This window comes from Choloepus didactylus, chromosome 12 (genome assembly GCF_015220235.1).
Source record: "Choloepus didactylus isolate mChoDid1 chromosome 12, mChoDid1.pri, whole genome shotgun sequence".
NCBI lineage: Eukaryota > Metazoa > Chordata > Mammalia > Pilosa > Megalonychidae > Choloepus > Choloepus didactylus.
In genome coordinates, this window is record NC_051318.1 from 42,187,433 (window position 1) to 42,199,767 (window position 12,335).

General features: G+C 33.3%; 1 protein-coding gene across 1 annotated transcript in view; it reads right to left on the reverse strand.

The window, feature by feature from the left end:
• Positions 1 to 369: 369 nt before the first annotated feature.
• GPR180 (G protein-coupled receptor 180) overlaps positions 370 to 12,335 on the reverse strand; it is a 28,729-nt gene continuing 16,763 nt past the window's right edge. Inside the window, exons 6-9 of the mRNA XM_037800466.1 lie at positions 11,832 to 11,989; positions 9,309 to 9,500; positions 7,355 to 7,432; positions 370 to 6,368 (exon numbers count right to left, since the gene is read on the reverse strand). Of these exons, the coding sequence (XP_037656394.1) occupies positions 6,210 to 6,368; positions 7,355 to 7,432; positions 9,309 to 9,500; positions 11,832 to 11,989 (587 nt within the window). The 3' untranslated portion in view covers positions 370 to 6,209. The remainder of the gene's footprint in view (positions 6,369 to 7,354; positions 7,433 to 9,308; positions 9,501 to 11,831; positions 11,990 to 12,335) is intronic.

Genomic DNA, 12,335 nt, shown 5'->3' on the forward strand with positions numbered 1-12,335 from the left:
CATATGTTCAAAATACTTACAAAGAAGACTTTAAAATGTTATTGAAGGATGCACTTGCACATTAAAGAAATAGAAAGGTATTTCATTCCACTTTCTTGGGTCAGAATGGGAACCACCACAGGTCAGACAGTTGATGATATACTTGGCTGGAAAGACAATGGGGTGAAGCTACCATCTGTGGATTTAATGCTCAAGATGGTAAAGAAGTCAAATCTCTCTAAATTATTATAGAAATTTAAATTCATTCCACTAAATACCGAACAGGATTTGTTTTTCCTGCGGAATCACAAATGGATTCTAAAGTTCATGTAAAATTAAAAAAATAAAAAAAAAAAAAAAAGAAAAAAGAAAAGCAAGAAGAGGTCAGAAAAATTCCTAAAGTTCTGAAATTCTAACATGAAATCAGTCCCTTCAGACAGTATATTCTAGAATTCCAATAATTAAAACAGTATGGTACTACACCATGAATCAGTTCAGTGAAACTCCCTTAAAACTTCAGAAATAGATCAGCAACAAGTCAGTGAAGAAAAGATGGACTGGATAGTAAACAATGTTACAATCAGTGGATAACCATCTGGGAAAAAAAAAAGTTTAAGTTGGATCCTTTATTAAATTCCTAGGGCTGCTGTAACAAAGCAACATGAACTGGACAGCTTAAAACACAAGAAGTTTATTCTTTCACAGTTCTGGAAGCTAGAAGTTCAAAAGCAAGGTGATTGCAGGGTTGGTACCTTTCTCAGGGCTTTGAAGGAGAATCTGTTCCATGCCTCTCCCCTAGCTTAAGTTGTCAAATAGTTATAAAGTCTGGTGGTGGTTGGTGGCAATCGTTGGCATTCATTGACCTGTAGACTCTTCACTCAAACCTATGTCTTCATGCCCGGTTCTCCTCTCTGTGTCTGTTTTCTTATAAGGAAACCAGTTATTTGATTAGGGTTTTATCTAGCATAACTTCATCTTAATTTAACTAAATACTTCTGCAAAGACCCTATTTCCAAATAAGGTCATATTCTGAGTTTCTGGGTGGACATGAATTTGGAGGCAGGGCACTATTAAATCCAATACCGTCTGCCCACTGATATCCCCAAAATTCATGTCTGTCCCATGTGCAAAATACATTCACCCCAACTCAACATCTCCAAAAGTCTTGGCCTGTTCCGGCAACAACTCTTAAGTCCAAATCTCATCTAAATATCAACTAAAAATGTCCCAAACCTCATCATCTAAATCAGGAATGGGTGAGATTCTAGATATGGTCCATCTTAGGGGCAAAATTCCTACACATCCATAGACCCGTGACACTAGAAAACAGGTTAGCTGTTTCCGAAATATTAAAGTGTGACAGGTATAGGACATGCATTCCCACTCCAAAGGGGAGAAAATGGAAGGAATAAAGGAGTTAGTTACTAGTCTAAAGCAAGTTGCAACTCAGTCAGCATTCCTTCCTCTGACTGACTCAGATTTTGCTTGACTTGGTGCTTTTAGTTATGGTGGACTAGGAACCAGATACATGGACCTACTAACAGTACCATGTAAAATAAAGGGAAATGCCTGTGTGTGACAACTTGAGGAATCATCCTATGAGTTTTAAAAATTAAACTTTATAACTATTTGACTACTTAAGATTTTTGCACAATTCCCAATTCCATATAATTGAACAAAGAACAGGCAAGGCATATACAAGTCATCATGGGAGGTTCTATTATTTAATACTCTATTACTAAGTACATCTAAAATTCTTTTTCAGAATTGCTTTCATTCATCCATTCAAAAATATTTTTGCACATCTAGTATGCACCAAGGAATGTTCTAGGTGCTAGGGATACAGCAATGAATAATCCAATGGCCTCACTTCTTTAGAATTTACCTTCTAAATGGGGAGACACAACAATAAAATACTATAAAGAAAAAAGGGGGTAATGTGAGAGTGATTAGGGTGGGGGATCAGCATTAGATAGGGTGGTATATCACTTGGGGTTTGATGAAAGAGAACCAATAGGATAATACATGCAATCTTTTTTAATGTATAAAATAAGGGATTTATTATAGAGATTATAGGAGGCTATTTTTTTGTGTCTGGCAGTGGGTAAGGGAAGATGAACAAGAAGTGAGGGAAGCAAGGACAAACTGGAACGTACCAGGATGGGGAGAACCCTTGTGGACTGAGTGGAACTCATGATGGACCAGAACTCACATCAGTCTCTCACTGACTCCAAGCCTCCAACTTTGATGACAGGGTTACCCTGCAGAAGCTGGCACCCTGTGTCACAGAGTAAAACATACACCTGGCCCAGAAGTCAGAGATGAAGGAGGTGATCAATCAGAAACTGGAGTTCCCTGTGGGCCTGGCTATGGCCCAGGTCAAGATGAACCAGCAGATAAGTAACAATGTGAGCTGCAGCAGAGCCTTGTACCCTGCTTGGATCTTCCATTTATAAAAAGAATCTGGCTGCGACTTTACTTCTTCCTTCTAAATCTCACACCAAACATCTCTTGTGGCCTATACTATCTTGCAACTACGGAGGGAGGGGAAATTCTGGGGAACACAGCTTAGCTAAACAGGCATAATACAAATCCACCTCAGGTGGTCAAAGAATTCTGACACATTTTGAGCTGAGAACCTGAAGGATGAGAAGGTTTCTTCCATGCAACCATGCCAATTTTGGGAGGGAATATTCCAGGGAGAGGAAACAGCTAATGCAAAGGCTCTGAGGCAGTAAAAGAAACTTGGTATTTTTTGACAAAGGACACTGAAGTTGGGTATGGTAAGAGGAAGAGTGGTATAAAATGCGATCAGATAGAAGCAGGCACCAGACCACATAGGCTTTGTAGGACATGTGAATGAGCTTGTATTACCAAAGTACAATGGAAAACCATTTAACTCACTTTCTAAACTTGTTATTTTGAAACAATTTCAAACTTATGGAAAATAGTACAAAGAATTCCTGTATGCCCATCATCCAGATGATTCACCTTTTTAAGGGATGGTTTTGGCTGCTTTGTGGAGTGGGCTCTAGCGGGCAGTTATTTCTTTCCACAGGTCCCGGCAGCATGCCAATGGTACTCCTAAGAGCACAATGTACATGATGCTCTTGGAGTTGTGCAGAAGGCTGTGCGACTGTGAAGCAGTGACATTATGTAGAGAGCTAGTGCAAGAGTGCAGGCTACAGTGTTTCCAAACAGTTTTCAGAACTTGTAGGAAAACCAAATCTCATTATTTTAGTTTTAATTCACAAATTCATTTTGGAACAAAAAACGGTATTACCTCATCAGATTTGGTTTCAAATCATTTGGTCTATTTCTAATGATCATCCATTCTCAGAAAAAAAAACAAAGATTCCACAACACAAGCTATTCAAGAGAATGCTTCAACAATAATTCCAGATTGCCAAAAGTTTTTAGTATTGACAGCATCAACAGAGAATATCCACCATCTCCCTAGGCAAACACGGTGAAAGGGCCAGTGTTCATGTTGTGTAGGTTCTAGTCTCATTACTTTACAGTTGACCTTAGACTTGTCTGTCTTCTATTTCCATCAGATTTGGCTTATTTTACTTGAGATCATGAAAAATTTCCCTAAGACAAGCTCTTCTGTTTAGAATACTATCTGGCTGAAATCCAAAGTTAAAATACTGACCTGTGCTGACCATATAAATTCAAGCTCATTTATGATGTCAGCGCAGTATCAAGTTTAATGTTAAAATCAAGAGCTAAAATTAACTATGGACAGCCATTCATTCTCAAACAAACAAAAAAAAAAACCATACCCACACAATAGGTGCTCATTAAAATCATGGGGGTAAAGTAGAAAAAGTAAAGAGTAGTTGGATGACTTAGAGGAATCATTTATTCTCTCATGACTCAGTTAAATGGGGGCTTGAAATTACTGTTGTAGGGCTTAGTGATGAGTGTAAAGTGTCTGATGGCGCTCAATTAAACAGGAGCTAATATTATTATACATGTCAATAAAAAACAAACATCTTCATGCTTCCTTAAGTGAGGAAAAGAAATGCTTCTGGAAAAAAAAAAAAGGAGTCCTGGACAGACCACTTATCTTCTTTAAAAAAATAGCTAAAAATAGATAGGAGAAGAATTTTCTGAAAGAGAAGAAAAGTAGAAAAGTTTCTGATCTTTAAAGTTTGCAGTATACACTTACCTTTCTGTAATCTGCAGTGATGGATATTCATGTAAACATTCAGAAAGAGAAAGAGAAGAGACACTGCATCACAGCTTATGAACTATAAAATTTGACCTCTGGTCACCAACCAACAATAGTTTTATGCATTTATTAACAACTGTTTTTCTTCATTTAACGGCTCTTGATTAACAAATAAATTACCAGCAAATTCGACCATAAATTTAAAAATGATTAAAGTAAAAAAAAAAAAGCTGTTAAAGTTTCATAAATGCTAGCATAGTAATATATTTCAGTTATATTGATTACAGAATTACTATGTTCTTTGTGTCAGATGACACAAAGATCATTCCATTTGGCTATGTTATAAGTTCCCAAAATTTATGAATAGGCTTCATTTTTTTTTTAAGCTTAATTAACTGCATCTCAGTTGAACACAACAGACAATAACTGGGGTTATTAGTGAGATGTGGTATAAGAAAAAGTTTATGATCATTCAGCAGATCTTGTAAACTTAAAATATACCTCAGATTTTCTAGTCTCAACCTGTAGCTCTCATTTATTAAATAATTTACAAAGAATTGTTAGAAAGATGATTTAATGAGCAGGCTGAACTTTGTCACTTTGCTAGATAAAGACACACTTTTAAAATGAGGCAGAACACTATTTATTTCAAATGAGACTAGATATAAGAGGAAAAACAAAGAAAGCCATGGGTATTTTTTTAAGTGCACTACATTATTTTAGCTAGTTTAAAAGTTTAATTACCAGATGACTGCAACATTTCTTGCTTAAAAATGTAATACCTTTGGAGGTAGATCAAAAATATTTTTAAGTTAAGTCACAAGTAAAAATTAAAAGACCTGAATAACTCGACGAACAGAAACAGAATAATTTCCAATCATGGCTATTAGTGGGAATACTCATTTTATACAGCAGGTATCAACAATCATTCAGCAATTCTTCAAACAGGCACTTTAGAGTATTTTTTTTTAGCTAGCATACTCAATAGTGGAACATCTCACAAAAAAAATATGGCTTTATTACTAAGGATTCAAGATGGCAACTACTTAGAATCCAATGCCAACACGGATTATAACAAATCCAGTGAGTATTTTGTTTTTCAGTTATTCATAGAAAATTTAATCCTGATTAAGTATCCTTGGACAGGAGTTCATGGGTAGTTGATGACTGACACCAACATTTATGTGAAATGCTTCTGTTAATTTAATCTGTGTATATGGCTTAATTATGTTTGGGGACTCAAGGTAATAGAAATGAACTATATTAAGATTAAAATTTTAGTACCACATCACATAGAACTTTTGCTTTCTTCCTTTTTAAACATGCAAACCTGCTTGTACCTTCATCTCAGTGCTCACCTTTCAAAACTTTTCATCCTTACAACCACTGTAATGTGTCTATGTTTTATTTTTTTCATAAACTGTCAAAAACCCTTTGCTCAAGCTAAAATCTCATCTAGAGTAAAAAGCAATAGGAAAAAATTGGAGAACAACCTCATCCACAAATAGACAAACGCTCACTCATTTAAGTGTGAACATTTTATATTCGTTTCCTGAAGTAACTTCATTTTTAATTCCTTTAAACTCCAATATGAAATGCATTTTCCTTAAAGCATAAAAAAGCAGTTTTTAATCAGTATATTACACTGTTTCATAAACTAGTTTAGATAAGTATAAGCAAGTAATCATTTAACTGATTACTTTTTATCAGACTATTAAACCTGAGTTAGCTATATTGATATAAGATGAGGCGTTACAAGGGTATCTCACCCAAAATATCAAATAATTATTTTTTACCTTTATTTCCATATGGAAAGTGCTTAAATCACCTTATAACCACAATCTTTCTTTAAAGTTTATTGTTTAAGTATATTTCAAAACATTTCATTTATTACCTTTCTTCAGTTTTGGTACTGCTTAAATGCAGTTATATAAAAAACATGCTCTTCTTTCTCTGTTCAATTTTTCATACAAATGCATGAAAAAAAGTCTATATTTGGATCTTATTGCACTCTGTCATATTAATTCTCTTTTCCTTTAAACAAACTCAAGTATCAGAAATGAGGCCGATTTTTATGTCCAGATGATATGGTCAGTGGTAGAGTTACTGAGGAAAGTGAAGAAACTTCCCAGTATAGACTGTGGGATACAAAGAGTCTGTAGAGAATAACCATGGAAACAGACTGACAAAGGATAACACCTATTGTAATAACCTGAAAAGAAAAGAAATGGAATGCTTTTACTGCATGCAGAAATATAGAAATCATATTCAATTTATCACAGACCTATACATACTTTTTATATAAATATACTACTCTACCCTTTATCTTTACCAGGGGTTTATATTATCAAATACATTTTCAAAAGGAAAATATGGCTAATGTTGAAAACTGTAATTATTCAAGGGTAAAATTCCTTTAACAGTTAGTTTATAAGCAGCAAGACACAGAAGAATAATTTGCTAGACTATTCTCTCCTAAGAATGCACATACAACAGAAAGGAGTTTCAGTGAGTAATAAGAAAAATCAGCTTCCTGGCTAATATAGTAAAAGGAACAAAGCATGCTCCTGCTCAAACTTTGAAGAGTACTCTAAAAGCCCTTTCAAAAATGCTAACATCACCTCTATTTTTATAGACTGCCTTCCTACCTATTTACTCTTTGTAAAATACCTCAGGTTCAAAAAACGTCTGTGCATTCAAGCACAAATTGCATTGCTTGTAAAGGGCTCCTGGCAGAACTCCATTTTGAAATGATGGGTGTTATTCACCTAAGAAGCCAGGTATCAATACAATCAAAATATGGTATACTCAAGCATGATACTCCAGTCTGTAGTCTGTTAAGGCAACTAGACTGATTTTTATAAATCTGTCTTGATTTTTAGCATTACTTAAAAAATTTTTTTAAATTTTTTCTTAAGATGTGCTATTTTCGAATTTATAAAACAGCATTCTGGAATAGGTGAAAATAAGAATAATAAAAGCTATTTTCCACCATTCTGCTTACATGTTAATTAAAAAAACTTTCTTTTCTATCTTAAACTTCTAATTTATATAATTTTTGGTTCAATATTTTGTTTCAGTTTTATTTTAAAGAACTCAAGAAACTCCTGAATGGTAAAACAGGCCCTTACTTTAATATTTCCCAACAAAGATTATAATTTCATTAAAATAACAATTTTGATCATGCATATTACTTACCTTATCTCTTTGGTAATCACTAAAAATGAGAGAAAGGCATGCAAGACCCGGATGGCATAAAAACCACAAGATACAGCCCTGAAACAAAAATAAGTCAAATAAATACAGCTGTGCTTTTAATTTCAGAATGCACCAGATGAAAAACATCACTATTTAGGAGGATCTGATTGGCCTTTAGAGCAGAAGTTGCAATAACATGTAGATAAAACAAATTCTTGCTGTGACATTAATATTTTGTTTTTAAATAAACAGGTAACTTCTGGAGTATTTACAGTCTTACATTTGTAAATCTGCTGCATATACATATTTTGATATACTGTAAATATATTCATCTAAATGAGAAAAGATAAAAATGTCATATTTCTGTAAAAAAGGGAAAAATAAAAATGTTCATTCATATTTGCATATAGATACACAAAGAAATTCTGTAAGAATACACAAAAAACTAGTAATAATGACTACCTGTTTGAGGGATAGGACAAAGGAAGGTAGACGAAAATGAGCAGATAAGAATGGGGAACTTTTTACATTATACTTTTCAAATATCTTTCTTTCTTTCTTTTTTTAACATGGAATATATTTTCTTTTCTCAAATGAAATCTGAAGCAAAATCATTAATAAATAATAGTTTCTGAGATGTTTGGTAAGGTGAAGATATAGGAAAGAAAAAAAGTAAGATGCAGAAAAATGTGTTTAGTATACTATGATCTGTATTAAAAAGGGAGGCGGTGTAGGTATATATACTGAAAATTCTCTGAAAGAATAAATTAGGAACTAATAGCAGCAATTTTATGAAGAGGTGATGGTAACTGAGTAGACAAGAGAAAGGTGAGAAACATTTTTTGCAACTCTCTGAATTCTTTCTGATGTTTGAATCTTCAAAAAGTTAAATTAAAACACAAAAATAACTTTTTGCTAAGTTTAAGAAAAAAGTTTGGCACTATTTTAAATATAAAACAAAACAGAAAATTTTGTATCTAAATACCCCAAATATATACTAACTTAAAAACAATAAAGCACCCCTATGAAAAATTTAAAAGCAAAACGGCATTTTCTTAACTGTTTGATACTCAGAAAGTAGCAGCAGTTCTGAAATACTCAAAGACTTGAAATAAAGAAGGGATTTGGCCCTCCTACTACAGCTGCCTCAAAATGGTCAGGACAGACTCTATGGACTGGGGTTGGCTGCACTAACAGCTTATCAGAAGGCTGTTTTGAATTGCCAAGATTAGAAGGATTATGGATCCTCTCAAATGGATACAGATCCTGTCAATCTGACAGAAGAACGCAACCTTCTAGGGAGGGAGGCTTCTGTAACATTATTGCCCCAACCCTTCTCCTGATCTTTTTCTGATCTTTTTTCCTTTATTAAATGGGTATAGAACCTTCCTGACTAGGTATAAAAAAACCAAATTTGCTTTTAATTTTCATTAGTTTAAGAAGCACATAGAAAGGAAGAGTAAAGTGAACATGATCTCATATGGATGGAGTGGAATGCCTAAACATACATTTACTTAGTCTCCTGGCTCCATCAGCTTATGCTGATGAACAGCTCCTTTTAACTGAGAGTAACAGTTCATAGTCAATTAATAACTGTTTTTTGAGAAATGCTGACTATCCTAATTTACTTAAATTAAAAAAAAAAAAAATCTGTTACTACATAAAAAATTGTAAAATCCAGATTTATAAAGAAATTATGTTCCAGGCAAAACTGACTTGTCAAAAAAGTACATGGAAAATACTGTTTCATGGGTTCTGTAAAATGGGGATAATAATACCTACACTTCATAGACTACAAAGATTAAATGAGTTAAAGCATATAAAAGGCTTACAATAGTGCTTAGCACATAACAAAAGTTTAATGAAGGTTGGTATGTGGTTGGTTGTTGGCCTCCCAAAGAAACCCAAAGGAAGGTGACAATCAGAAGTTGTTATTTTCTACTGAAATCCATACTTTGGCAAATGTGATGTAGAACTCCCTTTTCAGTGTACTTCTTTCCACTGTGATGATCTGGTAGAGTCCACAGCCTAAGGATAATGCTAGGCAAATTCTTAAAACAATTAGAAGGACCCCTGCTAAGTTGTGGTGTGAATAGTAGCTGTGATGACTAGTATCTTCAAACTGTTCCCAAAGTAGCAAAATACTCTGCAAAAAAAAAAAAATTACATTAAGATAAAAGATCCTGTCATACTACTTATGATAAAGTATTCTTTTCAACTCTTTGTAAGGATCCCTTAAATATAAACATGTCTGAAGAGATTGTAATTATACTATAAAGGTTGTTAATTACTGAAGTACAGGCACAGTCTTTCTCACTGATACTCTAAACTAGAGAAAAGGGATTTTCAAATGAGAACACATACAATTAAGACCAAAACATGCTATTATCATAATTTAAACAAGATATCTCTAAGAATAAAAATAAATTGAAAATGTTAAGAGAATAAATATAAACTTTCTTCTAATTCCATCCCCTTTTTACTTCAACACCATCATTAGGAATCAAACTGCTCTGCATTCAAACCCCCTATCTCAGGATAACTTTCAAATATTTAAACATCTTTTCTAATCCAGAAATTAACAAGTCAAAATTGTTGATCGCAGACTTCACTCTTCTTATATGACAGGGTTCTGGGTTTAAGAGAGCATATTTTTAGTATTCACTACAAACACCAGGGCACTGTTATTCACCCTCATTTCCTTGTTGATCTTTTTTCCCCTATACTGTTACTATGGTAGTAAAAAACTCAGTAAGTTCCTTATCATGCTGTTTGCTATTCAGTAGAAATTACTGTCCACTTCTCCTCCATCTTTACCAAACATCAATCACTAAATTATTATTATTTTTTCTATCACACATGTCTGCAGCCCTCAAAATTTAGTGCTTAGTGGTTTCCCAAGAATTGAGATCAAAACTCAATATTAAGTACTATTCTTAGGTTTTACGGAGTTTACCAGCAAATGCTTCCCTTCCTAATTCTCACACCTTTCTACCTTCTTGACAGGTTAACTCCTTTGTCATTCCACACACATGAAATTTCCTTCTTGGGCTCAAAGTTTGTTCTCTATTACTGAAAATGTTATTCTTCCACTCCACCAAAAATCCATCTAAGTCCTTAACCTAAAAAGTTTCTAAACTTAACATTTCAACAGAGACATGCTATTATAGAACTACCATTTCCCATAATTTACATTTTTACATACCCCAACTCCCATATTTTGACAAACATATGTTAATATGTTATCTGTATAATATTTCTATGTATTTATATGGTCTTTGGTTGTCTGCCTTGTCTGTCTTCTCTGGATTTTGTTGAAGACCAGAGCTATGTCTAATCTAGCCTTCATAAATGCTCACATAAACTCTAGGGTAGTATCATAATCTGCATTCTCAATTCACATTTGTCTATGAGAATGAATGAAAAGCACAATGAAATGATAATGAAAATTCAATTTTAAAAAAGTCATTAAACAAGAAACAAGAATCTAACCTGAAGTTAATGGTACTCTCCACAAGGTCATTCTAATTTCCTGGATCAAAAACATTACATTGGTAGAATTTGTCCTTATTTTAATCACTTCTAATTCAGTTCTCTCTCATTAGCCCTCTCTTCCTGGCATTATCTCCTTCCTAAACATTACCACCTATGATATAGTCTCTTTTTCAGAGCAATCATGTAAATTCAACACATTTACTTTACTCAGCATCTACTGTGCTAAATAAATACTAGGGGTATAAAGATGAATGCAGCATGGGGCCTACCCTTAATTAGTGAGCTTTAAAATTTATTTAATGTATTAACACTTTAGATTATAATGTCTTTTACAGAGCCAAAGTATATATTTTCATCTATAGCTAATGCTGGTCACAAACAGCATAAATTTTTGTTTATACCTTTCTTTTTTCTTAATTTTTATAAATTCATTTTACATAGGCATATGGATATCCTAGACTATCAATCCTACTGCTATAGGGTAAAGGAAAGATTTGTTTTCATATTTGCTTTCAAAAATAAGATCCCACTCTTTTATTCTTGATTTTTCTTTTTAATTAATCTCACAGTCACTTAGATTCTTATGTGTATATAGTAGCAGAAGTGGATCTAAAGATCCTTGCCAATGGATGACTCTCAAATTCATTGACTCACTTATGCAAGATTGAGTACTTATTATGTGCTAGAAAAGATCAAAGAAAGCTATTAAGTAGGAAATGAGAATCAAATGTAAATATTAAATGTACTGCTCTATATAAGCTAATAGGAAGCTTATATTCAGGTAAGTTATAATTAAATTCTACAGTCTACATATACTAGCACCCAGTAGATTAACAGATTATTTGATCTACTTTTTTTTAAACTCATACTTCAAAATAACACAAATTCCTCATGAGTTCCAGATTTCAATTTTGAAATGAGATATGTTCAAATTTGCAGTTGTGAATATTGCAAAGTAAAAACATTTAGCATCAACATTCACCTGTGTTATGACAATGAATACAGCGATGCCAGTGGATGCAGGAGTAGAATCCCACTGGAGAGGTCTGCTTTGAGACTTCTTCATTCTGACTATTGTCCAACCCATGCATAGACTCAGAAGTAGGTAAAGCATCTGAATTTGGGAAGCGATGTCAAAAACTGATGAGAAATGAAAACCAAAGTGAACCAAGTTACCACAATACAAAGAATTTGGCCCTTTTTGCATTTAGATCATTTTTTTAAACAATAAAATATAGGTATTTTCAGAGAAAAGAAAGGGAAATTCAACAAGAAGAGATACATATAATGATTCTTAAGCATTACAATTATACCATAAAATTTGTAAACATTTATACAAATAGTTAAAATAAAGGTAAATAGTCCTATTTTTAAAAACATATATATGCCTATATATAATTCTCTTTATATTTCCCATTCTTCTTAGCTTTTTTAACTATATCATTATTTCCTCTAAAGCCCACTGCTTATTAAAAGAAACAAACTT